Source organism: Drosophila biarmipes, chromosome 2R (assembly GCF_025231255.1).
Source record: "Drosophila biarmipes strain raj3 chromosome 2R, RU_DBia_V1.1, whole genome shotgun sequence".
NCBI lineage: Eukaryota > Metazoa > Arthropoda > Insecta > Diptera > Drosophilidae > Drosophila > Drosophila biarmipes.
In genome coordinates, this window is record NC_066615.1 from 21,515,962 (window position 1) to 21,536,125 (window position 20,164).

Consider the following 20,164-nt stretch of genomic DNA (forward strand, 5'->3'; position numbering starts at 1 on the left):
GACACTTGAAATCGGAGGACAGCCATGGCGATGGCCGATTGCCTTTAAAAGCCAATTGCTGAAAGGCTTTCGATCGAAATGTTTATGCTAATGGCTAAGGAATTTTCCATATTGATATTAAGGCTGGGGTTTTGTTTCCATCTCCGATTGTGAACGCCTCAAATGTCGAATGCAAATTCGTTCCATCACTCATTTAGTTTTCCATAGTTTCCCCAGCGGAAAATTAATGCAAGTGTAAGAAAAGTGCCTGTCGCAAACAATGCTTGTCCATCTGTTCATCGGTTCGTCTGTCCATCAGTCAGTCAATACCCCACTTCCTCAGTCGTTCAGGCAGTCATTCAGTCAGTCAGTCAGTCAGTCAGTCAAGCCAGGCGACAGCCGCAGCCGGTTCAGGTTGAGTCACCTTATGTTGTGCCTAGGCCCCAGGCCTTTTATTTAATCTATCGACACATCCTTGTTGAACCAAAGATGACAGTGTGAGTTGACCCTTTTAGATAAATAATTTAAAAATATTAAAAGAAAAGTAAAACGATCTTTCTCTTATCTTATTTATTACACCTTTTGAAGAACGTATTTTAAAATATATTATTAAAATAAAAATAGTAATAAAAATCATACCATAATATTGAATAAATAATAATTTAAATGTTTATCGAAATTTACTTCTTTCAATACTTTCTTCACAAATCTATCACACTTTATGTGATGTGTTATGAGATTGGGTTTAATAAATATTACGAAAATTATTCCATATATTACCCTCACTTTGCTGATCAAATCCAGTAATTGAATTACCAATTAAGAATGGCAGTTGCAACATACGATTTATCAAAAGTGACTAACCAGAAATGAATATCTCATAATGATGCTTGAGCTTGTGTATTCCGCACCGTCGTTTCCAATGGGATTTCACGCTTTTCCGGGGCACACGCGACCACCTCACGTGGCCATCGCCATCGCCATCGCCTCCCCGGCGAGGCACAACGCCTGAGCCACCCCCGCCCATAAAAGCCGTCTTTTCGGTTTCGGGACCTAATCCCCCGGCCCTGAGTCGAGACAATAAACTGGCAATCAATCAATGCACGTGTTTCATATTTTTGATATTGCCGCTGACGAGAATTTTCGGACAAATCAGTCACTTGGCCCGGGCTCGGCTTAGTTATTGCAACATCTCGGGGTAGATAAATGCCAGGGAATATGTGTTCGTACACATACGGGGTATCGAGGCAAAGTCCGCGACGTCACCCGAAAGTCGCTCAATTAGCGACGATTTAAATTTATAGATACGGTTAGGCAATGCATGCAAGCCCCGAGGAGAATGTCTTAATTAATTTTAATTATTTTCAATGAGCGACTATGAAATACAAGGCGAAGCACATTTCACCCAACTAAGAACGCGACTCGGGCTCTCGATAAGAGAAGCAATTAAGTAACGAATTAATAGCAATCGACTTACGAATATGGTGGTACCCTCAGGCGCGTTCTGGCTATATGTTTGTTTTCCCTCCATATGCGAGAATTGGGCATGCCGCTTAACCCGATCCGAGGCCCTCTTTTCCCCCTGCATTTTTCTTTTTGGGGGTAAACTCTTCGCGCCACCGAATTTCGTGGCTTTGCATTTTCCAAGCCGCCAGCTTTTCCATGTGCTTGCATGCGGGCCAAAGGCCCGCTCAACTTCGGTTTCCCGCTCCCTGTTTTCCCTCTGGTGGGCCATTAATTTATTTGTCTGCAACATGCAAACCAATTGACAATCAAACGCAATTAGTCACAATAATCGTGAAATGGAAACGCATTTTCTGCCTTTTGCTCGCCCCGAAAATATCAATATTATTGGGCCCAGTGATGAGAGCACATCTCGATTGCCTTGAAATGTTCCTAAATTATGATCGGCACAGGACAACATAAATCATCGCAGGTAGCCGGGCCAACGCCCAAGATTTGTCTTCTACAGTATGACAGAAAGTGGAACAGTTCAGCTAAAATGTGGGCAGATTTTATGTTTTGACTATAAACGATTTATAAGCAGTAAAAAGATGAGCTGGTAGCTCTGAAATTATCCTCAAACTCACCTAAAACTAAAAAAAAATAAAAACGGATATGGTTTAGAGTTGAAATACATTGTTATAAAGGTATAAAAAATAAAAATGTTAAATATTTTAAGAAGAGAAGTGAAGACTATGGTAATTTTATACTCTAAGCTTTATTCTTAACATTCCGATCTAAGATAATATTATTATAAAAAATGTTTCATCAAAGTTCATTAGGAATCGAGTTTTCAAAGCATATGTAATAATGATATACTGTGGCCTGTCTAATTTTAAAGTCCCAAAATCCTATTATAAAACTGAAGATCAAAGTAGAACTCTCTCGCAGATGTCTGATTTTTTGAAACTTGGCCCACATTCGACTCTCGTTCTTCTATACCCTTCAGTTGCGTTTGAAGTTTCGCTGAATTAATAGGAATTTTTCGCTTGATACCGAGATTAGCTAATGTTGATATATGGTCAGGGGCGAGATATAGGGGAGCGGGTCCCTGGCATCCAGTTAGTGGTGAAAAAGAGCAAGGCCAGGGCTGGCAGAGCACCAAAGGGGTTGTCGACGGCGTCATCATCCTCATAATGATCTTCATTGTCGTGGCCGGGAATTCAGCATTTCGCATGGCGTGCACTTAATAAAATAGGATTAACATTTTATAGTGAGCCCGGCCCGGTCTCTTTCGCACTCGAACCACCCGTCTCTTTCTGTGATTATGAGTGTGTTCGAGGCTGAGTTCGAGTTCCCCCGTTCTGTTCCTTTTGTACAATACAATTTCAACAACTGCGCATTGCTCGGGTTTTTTATTTGCCCTGCCGAATGTCGAATGTGTGCGTCTGTATGTCCAACCAGTTATTGGAATAATGACAGCTGTGTGATATGGACTCAAAAACTCAACTCAAGAAATACTTCAGCCGAAGGCCGTTGGTCCTTTGGAGCTAATTCGTGGGCTAGAGTTCTGTAAAAGTCGGGCTAAGGTCGAAAATGAACGCAGGAGGGGGAGATACTTCTTATGAATTTTAATTGTGATGTGCTTCTAATGTTGGAAACGGCTGTTATTCTCTCTAAGGAACTTTACAAGACATTTTAAAGGCAGTATCTTGAGGAAATTTGTATAATATTTTAGGCTTACTCCTATAAATTCGTATAGATTGGTGTCCCTTAGAGGGAAAGGTCCTTAAGGAAAAATTAAGTACCTTTAGCACTTTACTTAAAAGAAGAGAATCAAAGACATCATTAGTAAAGTACCCAACCTTAAAGCATCTTGCTGCGATCCTTATCTCAAAGATATTAGCTCTCTTTTGCCCTCTAAGTACCTTCCACTTCGATTCCAGATGTACGCAGTAATGATTAAGCCTGGCAATTGCCGCTGCCTGCCGTTGGCTCGTATCTGCGAGATACTTTGTGCTCCTCGCTGGCATAACTTATGCTTCAACGCGTACCATTTAGGCATAAATCGCGCTGTCACCCCGATCTGCCTTTTGTCATCATCATCAGAGTCCCTCTGCGCTTCTGAGCCTCGGTCTTCTTCTCGCTTTTGATTGTTTTCGTTGTCGTTAAAATATTTTTTGGGTGTGTTCTGTATTTTAATAGCTCCATGCGAAGAGAAGCCACCACTTCCTTTCGTCTCGCACACCCCTTTTTTCCCAGTACTCCAGCTTGTTTAATTTCTTTCGAATTTGTCAGAGGGAGAGCAAAGAGACCAATCCGAAAGTAACATGATTTCAGTTTTTACTCGAAGTAAATCGGGAGATATTTCGACATGAACACACAGAGACTGCTAATCCCTCACACGTCTCAGATTCGGTAACTTCGACAGATATGTGTTTTCAGGCGAAGAGGAAGCGAGAGCGACTCACTCGGAATTATTAAAACCTAATCTTGATTCTACGACTGGAGGTTCCCATTGGGAAACCGAGGGGATATGCACTGAGGGAGTGGGCAGAGGATGTTATATATTTTAATACGAGTCCCCGATGCGATCGCACGATCGTCGCCACGCAGGTATGCGCGTTAACATCGGAGATTTGATCACGGACCAGCACTCCCCCACCTTGAGTTCCCCCTGACTTTAGTCTCGATCTTAGGATTAAAAGTGTCGTCAGCGTTTTTATGCTGAATTTCAAATATTCTTCGGTCAGCCATCCATTTGGCATTGATTTAAGGCAAAAACAGGCAAACTCTCAGACTATGGGTACACAACCCGAGAGAGATTTGAGCTCAGCTTCCTTTTTTACCGACTAATTTGAGGCTGACAGCTGATTTGGGTATTCGATTGGGCAACAACTATTCATCATTCGCAGTCTTTGCATCTGCGTTTGATATTTGCGAGGAGTGTACGCTAAATCAATCTGCAGCTGAAAGGTACAATCTAGCAATAAATGGGAAGAGCTTGGTCTGAATAAAATATCAAAATTTAATATTAAGATGTTATATTTCGCAATGCTTCTTGAGAACAAAAGTATCTTTAGGTAAAAGGTAAGATTTTGCATTAAATGGAATCAAGTCGTCTGGCAAACTAGAAGAATGTTTACCCGTCGCATACTTTTCTAATTAATAAATTAGCCATAAAGCATTTCCATTCGTATAAGGAGACGATGGATGCCCCACCGAACTGGGAATTGTTCAGAGCACACTGCACTCATATTCCCCGACTAATTGCCCGACCAGTCATATTTGAGGCACATATGCATCTCGAACTATACTAGAGGTAGTCATCGGGCAAAAGGCAACTAAAGCAAAAGGCAAAAATTAATTTATTAAAATTTAAAGCGCATGACTTTTCGGGCAAATGGCAAACCGCGGCGGCGGCCGCAAATAAGTGGCTATATGGGTTATATGGGTTATAAGTATGATTCATGCGTCACACTTGCGCATAATAATCGAGGTGGAAATTCGGGCGCACAGATGCAGATACTGGACCTACAGCCACGACCCCAGCCGGCAACTCCGAGCTCCCAACTCCAAACTCCAGTTCGATATCAGTGGATACGGACGCGGATTGTTGCCGGGCAGACTAGATTCTAATATCTAGATACCCAACTGCGTCCAGGTGTGCACTACAAACAAATTTTTCGTTGTTTTGTGGCTTTGTATCTCTTTTCGTGTTGTATCTGTTTTCCTTGGGCATATGGGGCTTTGTTTGTGGGCGCCTTGGGCAGCTTTGTCACTTGAAAAGCTGAAAGAAATGCAAAGAATTCGATTTGCCGGACAGCTTAATTAAGGTTATCTATCAAAGGTACTTAGTTTAGTTTATTGATAGTGGACGGAGCCCGGACGGTCGTAAGCTCCCTAAACGATGCAATTAGCAATTAAATATCAGTTGACTTAATGCTAGGCAAAGTCTCGACGACTTATTTATCAATTACAGATACAAAAACACGCCGAGGTGTGCGACATCGATAAACAAAAGAGCTTTAAATTATGTGTAGTCTTAACATTTTGTTGTTGACCTAGCTAGGCAAACACATACATACGCCTGCGAGCCCCTCGTTCCCATGACTTTAATTACAATTTAATATTTATTTAGTTCGATAAGAGGCCAGGTGATTATTTTTGGATACTCATGACTGCACCCAGTCTTCGTAGACATGCCTACATGCGAACGTATATGGATGAAACGTGTGTACCTATCTTTATGAGTGCGTATTTGTTCTTGTGTTACTATCAATTGGGCCTAATCAAATGCTTAAGTAAATTTGTTCAGCAAATCACTGAAACCGGACACCATGTGGGCAAATGTGTGTCTAATTAATAGTTAAAGCCCAAATGGGAATGAAAGTGCCCCGAGATATGGCTGGCGCTCGACGAATTTCTAATACGCTCGTTGCACACTTTAAAGGCGAATTATAAAGTCGGCTTCGTGGAACTGTTTCCGGTGTCTTTGTAGTCTAGGTCCAAGATGGCTTACATACCTCACGCACCCAAGATGGCACACCCGCTCTTTTCCGACAATTTACGTAAATTAGGGGGAAAAAATAGAGGCGAATAAAACGTTATAAACTATACAAAGAAGGCGTCAACACAATGCCAAAGGGGAGCGTTTCCCCTGGTTTGGTTTCGGTTTTATCAGCCGTTGGTTAAATTACCTAGAATTAGTTAACACATTTTCCACTGCGCTCGGAGTCGTCGCCGACTGTTTGGCATAAATAAACAATTTTGTACTTTATGCGCAATTAAATTAATTTCTTCCTTTGGCTTTAGCCGCCTGATAAGTGAATAAACGAGCCCAAGTCAAACATTTAAATTGCGATTGCACCGCCATGCAAAGCCGTGCCATATTTATGAGATATATTATTAATTGTGCCAGATTCTGGATACCAGATTACAATGGCTTGCTGACCCAGCTGCAGTTTCCGCTTCCATTCCTCCGACTCCCTGCCTCCTGCGTCCCAGGAGCTAAGAGTCATTCAATCTGAATGCGTACGTGCAAAATCATAACGAACAAACACAGTGGGTTCCAGGAATGGGGCGACAAAGTGAGCAATGAGTTCAGAAGGCAATCCGCCAGATACGCAGATGTCTGCATCTGTATCTGTATCTGTATCTGTATCTGTGTATCTGTAGATAGAGATATGCTCCTACCCGCGTTGACAAACGCTGCAAGTAATGTGCGTGGCTACTTTTTCATTCGCTCGGAATGAATAACATTCATGCTCATGGATTGAATTAATGCCTTGGCATAACTCAAGTGCCAAATGCAAAATGTATCTTGAGAAGCGAGAATTAGCATTTGTCAATTGGGTGGCAGTAGGGGTTGGATTCTGCACTTACTTCAAGGGGTTTGTATTGAAGGGCGAGCCAGGATTGCTTCACTTTTGGCCTTAATTGAAATTTGTAAACGTATTCTCAGCTGTTTCTTTGTATTATCAAGGAGCAATGTCAAGGGAACCTATTTATTAATAGCTACTGCTTAATGACAGCACTTGGGATTATGTCTAAGGAAGGTTTTGAATATTGATTTTATATTTTTATATAGGGAGGATTAATGTATAGACCCTCTGATACTCATGTTTAGATGAATTCTAATATTGAAGTACCCGTGAGAGGACCTACTTTACATAGATAAACTTTGCGGTTTGATTGAAGACTTTCTCCCAGTCGAACTCATTGCCTCGATTAATGACCGTGTTCGTTTCATTTGATCAATTCAGCGCCCAGTAGAGACTACACAGCAAGTACTTATTAACGCTCAGGCGAAGCTCGTCGTTGCTGTTCTGAATTCTGGGCTCTGAGCTCTGAGCACATTAAGATCAGATACAAAGATACATTATCGCCGCTCGCAGCTTTGTGGATCGAGCTGTTGTAGGCGGTCGTCATTCCGCCCGGGCATTGGCGCAATTAAAACGCTTAAGGGGCCAAGTCAGAGTCAGAGTCAGAGTGCTGTTTGCTACTTAAAGATACAAGCCACATACACATCCAGCCAGGCAGCCGGGCAGCCAGTCAGCCAGCCATCCATCCATCTATCGGATCCGCCGAGATATAAATAAGCGATACGTGTAATTCGGGTCACTAACCGTTAACAATAAATTTCATTTGTTTAAGAAACTCCGGCCGGCGGGCAGGCTGTAAAATAATATCGCCATAAAAATTGACATCTGATCATTTGTAATTATTATGGCGCAGTGCGACATGACAAGGCGTCGGCTACTTGCTGCCATTATTTGGGCGTGGTCAGCTGTATATAGTGTGTAGTATCTTGCCATTGGCCCAAGATCGATACATAAGAGGGCCCGAGATCGCAGCAGATCGAGGCACAAATCATTCTAAATGGTTCGTGTCTCATTCGCAGTCGAAGACCGACTCATTCTGCCTCTAATGGTAATCGCAGTGCCATAATTTACATTGCGGGACGACTCGAGTCGAGGTTACTCTCGGTTCGTTCAACTCGTTCAATCAATCTTAGATTCGGTTCATGGAACAATTAATGCCAAAAAAGAGAAACAAGACGAGAAACCCCAAGAGCGGGGAAGGGCTTTCTTTATTTTTCAGTTTTTTTTTCGATTTTTTCGGCCAAGTTGTTGTCTACTTGAAGAGTTTCAGTTTTCAGTGCTCAGTTTTCGTTTTAAGTCCAACTTAAATGGAACCAGAAATTATTTTGAACGCCTTCAAGTGCCACACACAACAGCTACAACAAAAATACATTTAAAGGGAAAGAAAAAAGTGGGAAAAAAACCAAAGTCGATTCGAAGTTGGGGCGCAATCATGACTTGATGCGATTATAAAGAAGTTTTTTGTTTCGGGGGAGGGGGCAAAACGTAGAGAGTCGGAAAGCATTAATGCCCAATACAAATAGAAATTAGATACACACACACTTAAGCGCTTCGACCGCCACAAGCACATGTGGATGTGGATACTTAAACAATTTCGATATTCAAATGAATTTTTGGAAAATGACTAAACCGAAAATGCCGCAAATGCCCCGTCTGAACTCGGCTGAACCGTCTAGAATTGTTTTCTTTTCTTTCCTCCTTCCCACTGGGCTTTCGGGTCCCAGTCTGCCTTGAAGAGTTATAAATACCATATAATAATAACAATCCAATCGGGCACATGCAGCAATGGCAGCTCAGTGTTAACCCACATCAAGATTTGTAAGAGTAACTCAAAAATACCTGCGCCCCGAATCGATTTAAGAAGCTTTGGAGGGGTTAGGGGAGACCACTAAGACAGTCTTTGAGAAAGTCTAGTTGTATATTAAACTAGTGAAAAGGCTTCAAAACCTTTTTTAAAGTACTATATTAAACTCTAAACGAAACCATTTTTTAATTTTCGTTTCTTTTAAATTTCGTTAGCTAACTCTGTTTTTAGCAGGAAATATTTGCGTGTAAAATTTTTTTTGCTTTTAATAGTTCAAATTAGTATGAAAAAATATAACTATTTTATTTTATTTTAAGTGCTAGGAACAAGAAATAATATTAAAATTCTAGAGGGCCTGTGACACAGGCATTTGTGTACATTTACAAAATGTTGTCAACGCGTCTTTCATGGTTTCCTTGACTTTTTAATCAAAATCAGATATAGGCCTAGTACATTCCTCAGCCTAGATGAACTTCCTGAAGTCTAAGAAAACAGCATATACTCATAGAATCGCCGGCTATTCCGAGCACGCTGCTATTTTATGATCGCTGAATGTTGTTACCATGTACCACACTCATTTAGCAAGTCGAGTGACAAACCAATTTTCATTCTACGAATGGCATAAAAACAATAACAAATAGCAAATGGCAATTGGTGGGGGCCCATATAAGGCAGTTAGCAGCAGCAGCTCGGCAAAGTTGGCGGCAATTGTGGACGGAGTAATGAACTTGTCAGCCATGTTTTCAGGGTGTGCTCAAGAAAGTTGGGTCGCAACACAGGCCATATAGCATACAGAGCCGGCCCCAGTGTGTACACGAGTGCAGAGTGCTCCAATTGTTCGGGGGAGTGTGCGAGTGCCTGGGAATCGAAGATAAAGGTAATCCATTTGACTTGGCGATATCTACGACTGTCACACAGTCTGGCTTTGATTCCGAAAACTATGCACAGCTGCGCCATTTCGTATGCGAGGGCTTGGATACTGGGGTTTCGCTTTTCGGTTTTCAGTTTTCGGCGTTCAGTGTTTTCGGGTTTTTCGGGCTGACTAATGAAACCGAACAATAATAATTTAGTAGGTCCAGGCCTACGCATGCGCAAAGGTGGATTGTGATTCCGATGCCTGGCAATTGTCACAGCACAAAACGCAATTTGTCGCCGTCGCAGACGAGGAGTGGAAGTCACTGAACCCGCTCGAGCCAAAGCTTTTTCTATTACCTTTTTTCACCGTCTTTCCCCCACTCTATATCTGTACACTGGGAGAAGTCTTAGGGTTTTGAAAAGGGGGTTAAGGATTTTCAATCAATCAATATAGGATTTTAAAATTGTTTTAGTTTGAGAAGCTTTTAATAATATATTAAAAAGGATATTCAAAATCTGAATTTGAATTATCTATAATCAAGATACAAACATTTGGAAAAACATTGTCAAAATTTTGAATTATTAAAATGTGAATCTGAGAAACCTTAATTACTATATTAGTCGTTTTCCAGTAGCCTTTTCTGCCAGTGCAGCTCTCTCCCCGTTTATTTTTGGGTGTAGGCCAGGCCCGCAGTAGACAAAGCCACATTTGACAAAGAAAAATCTTAAAGTTTTTTCCCCCAGCTAGTTACAATTGTAAGTAGCACACAAACACTGGCGCGACGCAACTAAATATTTCGCTGACAACTGCGCAGGCGCGCGTGTGCGTCATGAAATTAGTTTATTTGTTTGCATAAATGTGCCAAAGCCTGTGTTTGTAATTTTCGTGTGCAGCAAATTTCTAATAAATTTGTTGTTTTCGGCACCCGTGTCATGCACACCTGGAGCATAATTCGCCCTCAGTCGATCCAAACTTAGCCGCACCGAGCCGAACCGAACTGAGCCATGAGTCAATTTCCGTCAGCTGCGCCAGCTGAACGGCATTAAAGGAGAAACTTTGCCGCCACAGCAACTACCGATTCTGGCAAATAAGTAATTCACACAAATTAGTATAAATACCAAACAGGGTGGCAAGAAATGATTACAGCTTTTAGATGGCAAGAATCTTTTCCATTTGGACTTTTAATATGAACTAGGCTACGTATGTCTTAGTGAATATATTTTATCCAAAACAAATCTCACATTCCGGAAACTGACTTTCCAGATTACGCATGGGATAACAATTTTATTCTTGAATCGTAGGCAACAATTATTTTGCTCTAATTGAACTGACGCAGAGTCCCTAAATTCGAGGCTTTCTTAGGAAATAATTTTGACAGTCCCCAGGGCCCGGCTAAGCCGATAAAAATTATGTTTTTCTCCGCAAACTGTCACATTTCCCAGAACTTAATGGTACTGGTCTTCCTAACATATTGGCGTTTTCCCCAACTTGTTTTAAAGAATGGAATTTGGAATTTAGAAGCTCACCATTCCCTGGGGTACTACGAGAAAATGGTTAAACCTCTGGGAGCAGCCACTTAGAGCTCAAACTACTCCGAACAGCGTTAGAACAATAAACAGGGCACAACAAATTCCGTTCTTCGATTTTTTCTTATTTTCCCCCTGATTTGAGCACCGCAACACACATTCAAATCAATGAATGCCTGCCACTCGAGTGGAAAGACCCAAAAAAATATGAAATCTGGCAGGATGGGGAGCTCTTTTTGGCCACTTGAGCGTTCGATGACATTTCGTTTTTAGTTTTCTCCATACAATTATTATAATACATAAATTTATGCTATACAAGGCTGTGCCAGCGCAGAGCTAGAAGCAAGAAATTTGTAAAATCACTTCAAGTGCTTCAGAGTTTAACGATTCCAGGTTCTGAGATTCGGATCTAGACGGGCTCTGACCATAGCAGTACTCCGCCATAAAAGTAATAATGATGTGTGTGCTCCACTTGTACTTATGGGTAGCATAACCCCTCCCCACTTACTTTGAACTATAACGTATAACGCTGCTCTAGCCCGATGACAAAGATAGTTCAGATACTAAGGCATGCCGCAGAATACGTTCGTTAATTTGCGGTAATTACCAGACGCACACAGACGCCTGCCCGGGCATTGGATTTCGCTCCGGAATACGTACTTACGAGTACTATATCTATCGGACATGGTCTGGTTTGGCCTGGTCTATAACTATAAGTCTCCGGCGGTGGTGGGCAACAATGCCTTGCTTTATTTTAAGGCACAAGGTTGACTTTTGTTGCTCCGTTTCGCTCTGCGTGTAGGTTCACAATTGTTGGGTTCGAGTAGAGCATGTAGATTCAGTAATTATTTTTCGTTTTTATATTAACAGGCCACAAAAAATAGATAACAGACGGCCATTGAGACACGCTCACATACGTCCAAAAATCTAAACCAGTTTGCTTATTTTATTTCAATGCCTAGTCTTGAAGTCACATTGATTGGAGTGATTATTTTTATGAATGTGCGAGCTCTCAGTGCCAAAAGCGGAGTGGCAGGAAAGCCATTATAAATTTCGATTTACGTAAACTCACTTTCCCGACCAAAATCGGTATGCGCCATTGATCAGCATATTAATTGAGAGATCCTTTTCTACCCGAAGGCACAGCAAGTGATGATTTTTAATGGCGACATTTCAGAGATACATTTCGGATACAGAATTTCACAGTTTGCATCTTCCCCAACTTCATCTTTGACTAACTTGGCCGCCGGAGCCCCACCCTGCAAAATAATCGGCACCAGACTCGAATTTAAATGATTCTGGCATTCTTTGAAAGCACTGGGAAAAACATATACCCCTTTCTTTTTTGGTAAAATTTATATATTTTTTGTATCGAGAAAATCAATTTTTTTAGGGGATTTAATTTTAGTGCAAAGGGGTATAGAATAAATAGAACAGTATGACTTGTAAAACTAGTATATGAATGATACATTTGATCTTCTTTTGACATAATAATTTCTTTCTGTGCACCATCCGAAAATAAAAGGTGCAACCACCCCGCACAGCTCATGACTAAAATTTAAACATTCCCATAATAGGCGACGGTAATAATTAATTGTTTGCTAATAAATATAAATTTATATATAGGAAGAGTACAAATAATAATAATAAGCGCACGCGCCGCGTTCTCCAATGACTAAGTCTCCTTTCAGTCTTTGAGTATGCGATAAATGCGAATGTACATAAATATCTAGATAAGTAAGACGTATGTATAAAGTACGCATATATATAAATTGTAAATCAGATACGGCATAAATATTGAACACATGGCGCAGTTGCTACAGCCAAGAGTTGTGGGTGCTCGATGGCCAGGAGGGGCGCGAAGAATTCGAATCGAGCGAACGACTGAACAAAATTCGAATAAAATAAAGCACCATAAAACGTACTTAGGATTGACGATTGTGTCGGGGGAAGCGATCAATGAACGAGTTTTTAGGAAGACAATATTTAACGAGTACAGTCGAGCTGTTTTTGAGGAGGGGTTTCTTTTGGGATTTCTTATGATTACCTTACAGGCCTAGAAAAATTAATTTGTTAGTCTTTTAACAATTTTACGGGTTTTCCTGTTCATTAAAAATTTAGATATTTTTACTGTATTTCAGTAAGAATATCTCAAGTTAGTTAACCATTGGTGTATCTATAGTTTGTATGGACAATAACCCCTGCTCCCTACTAACTAGAACTTGAAGAACTTGCTGAATAAATGCATACTCAGAGTGTACTTATAGTACATTTGAATATACTTGATTAGATATAATTGGCTGTCAGTACGACTCTTGATCACCCCACTCGGCCGCACCAATACGCGGCTATTGAGTAAACACACAGATACTTTTTCGAGACAAACAAAATGTCGGCAGCTGGTTTCTGTGTGCGTTTTGTTAGCTTATAAATTAAAACGCGTTTCATGCCATTATTTGATTTTTTTGGACTTCTTTCTCTTCGTCTTGCGGGTGTTCAATTCATCCGATTGTTCGTATTCATATTCTTTTTAGCCCATTTGGATACGCCTTATGGAGGCATTATAGCCCCGATATCGCTCACACCTCCCCCACCAACTCCTCCCCAGCCCCAGTTCATCTGTCCGCCTGTCCGCTAATTGAAAATCAATTAATGTGACTGCATCTATAGAGCTGCTCGGCAATATCAGCGGCAGTCATGTCAAAGTCAGATATCATCCGGGGTAGAAATATTCCACTGAAATGAAATAAAAGAAAAAGTTAAAGAAGCACTCTCGGCTCAGAATCGGAATCAGAATCCTTTTGTTTTCACTGACAAACGAAAATTTAATTGATGTGCTTAATAACGAAAAACGAACTTCATTTTGTCTCGATTGTCTTCGATTTTGCCCGAATTCATCATCGGGTTCATTGGATTTTTGAGAGCGTCGCAAAAGCACTTTCGCATGGTGGGGAATGTGGCACAAGTTTTGCATGCTCAAGTATTTGCGGCTTGTAATTCAGATTGTGCCGGTTATTTGGGGCTTAATCAATGGCTGCTCATTACTGATTTTTTGCTACTCTTCTTTTTGCAGGTCAACAAACAGTATTCGGCCACCGATCTGGAGGCTTTTATGAAGATCGCCGCCAACTGGCAAAATTCCAACCACAACTTGCTGGAGGGCGTCGACTTGAAGACGGGTAAGTTAGGCAAACGGCTCTCACTCTGCTTCGAGGCATTCTAAATTCGACGAAACACTTGCAGAAATGACACAGTACATGAACAGTCCCTCGATGAACATGTACAAGAAAAGGGAGCGCACCCAGAACTGGAACCACCAGGAGAAGAAATACCTGCTCGACCTGTGCCGCAAGGACATGCGCATCATCGAGAACAAGAGATTGGACGCCGGCCTTACGGCCGTGAAGAACAAGGCCTGGAAGATCATCCACCAGAAGTTCTCCAATCAGTTTGGCACCGACCGCACCTGCAATCGCCTCAAGGAGCAATGGCGTCGCATGAAAGGTATATATTTATAAATTAAAACACGAAAGAACGATACAATCAGTTAAACGTAGTGCGAGAGGGATAGAGAAATGCATGCAGCATATGCTGCCCGTGCTGTTTTCAGGATTCACAATTGTAGAACTTGCTCTGCACCAGAACCTCAAAAATCTGCATTACCAAGCCCAACTTTGCAGCTTTCTACTCAGTTTCAAGAAAAACCAAACTAATTCTAATCCTACTCCATCTTATCTTCCAGCCTGCACTCGCAATGAGATCCTGGACTATAACAACCGCTTGGCCAGGTTCGGAGCCGAGGTGGCCGATCGCAAGAAGCCATCGCCTTTCACCTTCGAGGTGTGGGACTTCATGCAGGAGGCCAAGAAGGCTTGCAAATCAGAGGCCCTGGACGGCATCGACTACTCGAAGATCCCGCTGGCCTTGGAGGAGGGTTTCGAGTACCGCGATGATTACAAATTCAATGCCGATGAGCACGATATGGATGAGTAAGTTGTTGGCTTGCTGTGAAAGCTGGACGAGATTTTCATTGAGATTTGTTTACTTAAGCAGCAGCCGCACACCGCCGCAGGAGCTGTGCGACGTGGACATCAAGGAGGAGGAGAACAACGAGACCTTCAACGAGACCTTCAACAATCACACTCTCAACCAGAGCGACATCCATGGCGGTGGCGATCGCCTGAGTGTGTCGCCCAACCACAGCATCAGTCGCAATGGGATCCACGAGGCCGAGAGTCCTGCCACCATTTCCGCAGCCGGTGCCCTGGATGCGAGCGGTGCCTTCCTGCCCGGAGGAGCCGATATGTCCGGCTTCCAGGCCAACTTCAACATGAATAACATATCCGCCACGCTGGAGGCCCTGAATGCCCTGCGATCTGGCCAGTTTCCCAGTGCAGCAGCTGCGGCAGCGGCTGCCATCCATCAGCACCAGGCGCAGGCCCAAGTGGCCATGCATCAGCAGCACAACAACAATAATAACAACGAGGACGACGAGGAAGGCATGAAGCCGCTGGCCAAGAGGCAGCGCACCAGCAGCGGCAGTATGCTGGGCAGCGAGGACCAGCCTGCCGACCTGACCGCTTCCGCGCCAGCCTCTTCGGATTGCCAGGCCTTGGAGCGCTCCGGCAGCAGCAGCAATGGAGGAGTAGCCATCGCGGGAACAGCAGCCAGCTCCAGCGCCAACGGCAGCAGCCAGAACAACTTCGAGTTGCGCTTGTTCATGGACATGCAGAGCAAGGAGCATATGATGCGCATGAAAATCCTGGAGGTGCAGTTGCAGGCGGCGAAGCACAGTCGCGACCTGGTGGAGATCAACAAGACGCTGGCGCTGCAGAAGCTGCAGGAGTTGGCCAGCAAGCGACTGCCCAGTTAGGAGGCAGTGCGGCAGCAGCAGCAGCAGCAGCACAAGGATCAGCGGCAGCCCATCACCGTTTCATGTTACATTAGTTTATAGAATTAAAACTGATCGCCGCGGCCACGTTCGCAGGCAGAGAGCGTGGCTGGGGGATCGGCTAGAGTTAGCCCTAGAGTTAGACCTAAGTTGAAAGCAGGATCCACAGCAACAGACCCACACATACACTACACACACAGAGAGACATTCCTGGCATTGTTGATCAGTATTTGAAAGCTAGAAGCGAACCCCCCGACACCCCGACACACAGGACCCAAGAACCAACCAAGCGAGGATCAGGAGGCGCTCGGAAGTATGCCATAATCTTATGATGAATCGCCTACCTCACAAGCACACACAGAAGATGCACACACTCACTCAGCCAGCAGACAGCAGACACACGCGAGTACACTCTCTTCTGGCCTAACCGGCACTTGACCAAGTCAAGTCAAGTTTAGTTAGTTACTAGTTTTAGTTCGTATGGGAACCACTCTCTCCAAGTTGCTCAACTACCACAAATGTATTGTACTTACGTTCTTGACTTCAGTTTACGTTCTGCTACCACCACTAATGATTTGAAAAACACTTATGAAACGCACAAATAATTATTTTTCGTAGCAGTAAGAGAACTATATTATATGTATATGCATCATTACAATCGGCAGTCGTCTCTGATTTGATTTTTATCTGTACTTGTATTTATTTTTACCTTTGTATAGACTATGTTGATATATATACGACCGCTATATATGTTTGTTTAAATGCCATATTACTTGAACGTTCTTTTGAATATCTTATTTTCCATTTGCGCTGCAAAAAACAAATTGTTACCATATATGATATATGTACTGTACGTATAAGCCGGCCCCCACTATGAAGAGGGGCTTCAGTTGTCGTAGAAGGCTTCTTTGCAAAGCGTGTAAATGAAAGATACAAATTATTTTAAATAAAATACAAACGAAAGAAAGAAGCGAATGGGTTATGGTTTCTGCCACACTTTATTTAATTTCCCTCATGGTTCTAATGTTTGCCTTGAATGCACTTTGGACTTTTGGTGGTTCCGAATTAGTTGTTTTTATCTTCTGTTTTGGTTTTTTCCAACGATTGTATCTGTTTATCCACTTTGATGATCTTCGTCGTGACTTCGTTCTTCTGGCTGAGAATCTTCTCTCGCAGGGTCTTCAGCTGCTCTCTTTGCTGGTTGAATATGGGTAGTTAAAGAAGGTATTATTTTGAATATCTCTGGAACACAAACCAGTTTTAGGAAGTGAATATTCTCCTCTGCCCTAGCCCTCTCATACAAATGCTTGGAAATGTTCCTAGATAGAAAGATAGATCGAATAGAGTGCAATATATATATTAAATATTAACTTTTTACTCACTTATTAGACTGCGCGAATTGACATATCCTCGGTCGCAACAGTTGGATCAACTTTTCTACCACCTTAAGCATTGTACCTATATTATTTCTCACGGTATTGGATTTTCTGGATCTGTAGATATCTAAAAAATTTTGAATTAACTAAATCAATAATTTTAGGTATTTCAAAATAGGTGCAAAGCTTTAGGCAAACTGATAGCTGATAGCCTACTTATCTGAGATCTTTTATTCATTATCTTTTTCGAAACTCTTATGAAATCTATCCAACATATCCCGTAGAGCCTTTAATTCATTTTCAAGATGCTCCTTTTTTTTCTGAGCTTGGCGACTGCTTTGCTTTTCCATTTTTTGGATCTCCTCTTCCAATTTCTTGATATCATCAGCAATTTCTTTGATCCTGTCCTTTCTGATCTTCATAAATTGCTCCCTGCCCTATACGATGGGTGTTCTTTTAAATGAATTAAATGTTAATATTGTTTTATACATACAAGCTTAAGAAAATAGTTAAGTTCATCTCCCTTGCCTTTTTCATACAGTTTGTCCGCGAATTGCCGCCTGTGGGACCTAAAAAATTAAATAATGGTTGATGCTTAGCATAGTGTACGTTTATTGTAAAAAACTCACTTGAAAGGATATTTGTAGATGACATTTTTGTTTCTCAGAAGGAAATGGTCTTTAATAACTAGACCATTCTCTTTGGGTAAGCTTGTCCATAATATTCTATAAGGTCGACTGATATAAGGTGCTTCCCGTGCATACAATAGCCTGCTGCATGTTGTAGAGCTTATAATTCGCGCCATAGTAAACATCGTTTCTTAACTTCTAAAACCTACTGTTTCTGTGTGGCAGAAACACATATTACGGGTATATTATGTAAAATTTTGACATGTGTTCAAAAGCAGGTTTTTCAATTTTATATTATAGTTCCTATATGCTGTATTAGATTTGTATTATCACCAATCTGTTGAGACTTAAAAACTTAAAACATTTCTAATTTTGATAAAAAAAAAACCTATTTGTTTTAAAAAGTGAACAAAAATTAAATGTTTAAAGTTCAGCCGGCTACCTTTTATTGATAAGAAAAATAAATCCACGATTAGTACTGAATTTGGCTTGTTTATTGTTGCCTTGTTTTCGTTTAGGCGTACATTGTATTGGAAGGTTGTCTTCTGACCGGTGCATCGTAGTAAAAGGGTCGCTGTTGCGGAGGTGGAGGGTGGAAGGGATTACCGGATCCAGATCCCGATGCCGGCCCAGATCCACTGTGGCGAGAGGGCGAGGCAGCGCCGGGTGTGGGCAGGCAAGCCAGGAGGCCCAACATTAGTAGGCAGCACAGGGCAAACAGCTTCATGGCTGGCAATCTTAAATGTTTCTGAGTACCAATCTCCGTAGAACTGAGTGGTTTTATACTCGTACTATTGCCCCAGGGACTGGGAAGCACCCGAGGGGATTTCGCTATTCGCTGAAATCACCGACTTTGGGTGATTTCTTATCGCCTGGCGGGGAATTGTGCGAGGCATCACGCGACTGTTTGTTTTCCTTTTGCTCCAGATCGGAATTCACCTTCAAGTCAAACTCCATGCCCCTTATGCAACGTGTCAGATCGGTCAGATTGGCCTCAACGCGCTTTTGCTGAAGTGAGAGCTCTAGAGATCGCATATCCAAGACGCCGCGCTCCTGTGATCAGAGTTTCCTGATTATTATATCTGGACAAGCCCTTTCTTACCGTTATCAGCTCCTCCAGCTTAAGCTGCTTCTCTATACGACCATGATCGGGCAGGACCACTAGATAGCTCCTGTTTGCAAAGAACATTATTATCCATATCAGCACCTTACAATACCAACCTGATGGTGCCACTTCTGAAGTGGTTCAATATAGTACGAATTATTGGATTGGGGTTCATGTTTGTGCGAATGAAAATGAGACCAGATAATTTTGATTACTCAGAAAAACTTGAAAGTGTTCCCAAAGTATGAATTTATTGAATTTTAAAGTAACTTTCAAGATACTATGTCGAGGCACACACTCTAAGGTAAGTATTATTTTATCAATATTCACTTAAGCCTGAAAGTATGCTATAAATGTAGTATGCTGTACGTAAATGTAAAGTATCTGTAGAATTAAAGTTCGGTGGCATTCGCTAAGGCCAAAAAGAGGAATAACTCTGCTCGTTCTATGCCGCCACACAAGCAGCGCACAACAGCGGTTAGAACACGCCAAAAAACGTACTTATTTATTTTAACAAATGCCATAATATGTAAAAATAACTAGTCCCACATTTTAATATTATTTATTCATTCTTAATTTCCGGAGGGCACCTTTAAGGTCTTTAAGAACCACCATAAGTTCGGCTTTCGCAGCCTGTGCCTCAGCTGACTTGGTTTTTTCAAGGGCTTTTATTTGCATCTCAAGGGACTCGATCTGCGCGGTTAACTCCAAGATCTTGGCCTCCTTTCCTTTGTTTACTTGTAATAGTTTCTACGGGAATACTATTAATAATTTGTAAAAGAACTAGTTACTTTGAGATACTTGCAACATGGTAGGGATCGATGCCACCGCTGCCTCTGCCACCTTTATCGAAGAGATCACTGAATGGCCGTCGTTTGCTGTAATGAGATGGTGGTTTAAGGGGAATTTTCAGAGCCGAAAGACCTACTTGACCAAGACATGTCTTGACTTTAAAAGTGATAAAGCCTTATAAGCCCCCCGGAACATATTTTAGACTAGGAATACGAAAAATTAGTAAATAAAATTGGTTTTAATTCTCTTGATAGATTTTCCTGGGCTAACTAGATTATTTATTTACTTTTAAAGTATTTTTATTAATTTAATTTTTAAAGTGGAGAAAGAGTAAGAAATGTAAAGATACCTATCAGAGAAAAACCTTTTGCTTTCGTAC

The 20,164-nt window shown here is 41.8% G+C and overlaps 6 protein-coding genes across 9 annotated transcripts in view; 1 reads left to right on the top strand and 5 right to left on the bottom strand.

Annotated features, from left to right (window-relative positions):
* LOC108022749 (uncharacterized) overlaps nucleotides 1-16,853 on the top strand; it is a 39,252-nt gene extending 22,399 nt beyond the window's left edge. For 3 of the 4 annotated variants that reach the window (XM_017091844.3, XM_050888251.1, XM_017091846.3), the window contains exons 2-5: nucleotides 14,066-14,171; nucleotides 14,236-14,496; nucleotides 14,735-14,981; nucleotides 15,043-16,853. In XM_017091844.3, coding sequence (XP_016947333.1) covers nucleotides 14,066-14,171; nucleotides 14,236-14,496; nucleotides 14,735-14,981; nucleotides 15,043-15,865 — 1,437 coding nt within the window. In that variant the 3' untranslated portion in view covers nucleotides 15,866-16,853. The remainder of the gene's footprint in view (nucleotides 1-14,065; nucleotides 14,172-14,235; nucleotides 14,497-14,734; nucleotides 14,982-15,042) is intronic. The other variant, XM_017091845.3, reaches the window with a different exon arrangement.
* A 9-nt stretch (nucleotides 16,854-16,862) lies between these two features.
* LOC108022751 (uncharacterized) lies at nucleotides 16,863-17,623 on the bottom strand. Its single transcript, XM_017091848.2, has 4 exons — nucleotides 17,476-17,623; nucleotides 17,266-17,386; nucleotides 17,139-17,202; nucleotides 16,863-17,080 (listed from the first exon to the last, which is right to left on the bottom strand). The coding sequence occupies exons 1-4, from the start codon at nucleotides 17,495-17,497 to the stop codon at nucleotides 16,949-16,951; spliced, it is 339 nt and encodes a 112-aa protein (XP_016947337.1). The 5' UTR covers nucleotides 17,498-17,623; the 3' UTR covers nucleotides 16,863-16,948.
* LOC108022750 (uncharacterized) lies at nucleotides 17,476-18,184 on the bottom strand. The gene is made up of 3 exons (XM_017091847.3): nucleotides 17,889-18,184; nucleotides 17,753-17,828; nucleotides 17,476-17,696 (listed from the first exon to the last, which is right to left on the bottom strand). The coding sequence occupies exons 1-3, from the start codon at nucleotides 18,071-18,073 to the stop codon at nucleotides 17,490-17,492; spliced, it is 468 nt and encodes a 155-aa protein (XP_016947336.1). The 5' UTR covers nucleotides 18,074-18,184; the 3' UTR covers nucleotides 17,476-17,489.
* Nucleotides 18,185-18,360: 176 nt separating this feature from the next.
* LOC108022323 (immune-induced peptide 18) lies at nucleotides 18,361-18,615 on the bottom strand. Its single transcript, XM_017091185.3, has one exon. It carries the CDS (start codon nucleotides 18,613-18,615, stop codon nucleotides 18,403-18,405), a length of 213 nt encoding a protein of 70 aa, XP_016946674.1. The 3' UTR covers nucleotides 18,361-18,402.
* A 104-nt stretch (nucleotides 18,616-18,719) lies between these two features.
* Nucleotides 18,720-19,268, bottom strand: LOC108022322 (uncharacterized). The gene is made up of 3 exons (XM_017091184.3): nucleotides 19,110-19,268; nucleotides 18,991-19,060; nucleotides 18,720-18,941 (listed from the first exon to the last, which is right to left on the bottom strand). Exons 1-3 carry the CDS (start codon nucleotides 19,166-19,168, stop codon nucleotides 18,720-18,722), a joined length of 351 nt encoding a protein of 116 aa, XP_016946673.1. The 5' UTR covers nucleotides 19,169-19,268.
* A 271-nt stretch (nucleotides 19,269-19,539) lies between these two features.
* Nucleotides 19,540-20,080, bottom strand: LOC108022131 (uncharacterized). Its single transcript, XM_044092407.2, has 3 exons — nucleotides 19,922-20,080; nucleotides 19,799-19,871; nucleotides 19,540-19,743 (listed from the first exon to the last, which is right to left on the bottom strand). The coding sequence occupies exons 1-3, from the start codon at nucleotides 19,978-19,980 to the stop codon at nucleotides 19,552-19,554; spliced, it is 324 nt and encodes a 107-aa protein (XP_043948342.1). The 5' UTR covers nucleotides 19,981-20,080; the 3' UTR covers nucleotides 19,540-19,551.
* Nucleotides 20,081-20,164: the final 84 nt, after the last annotated feature.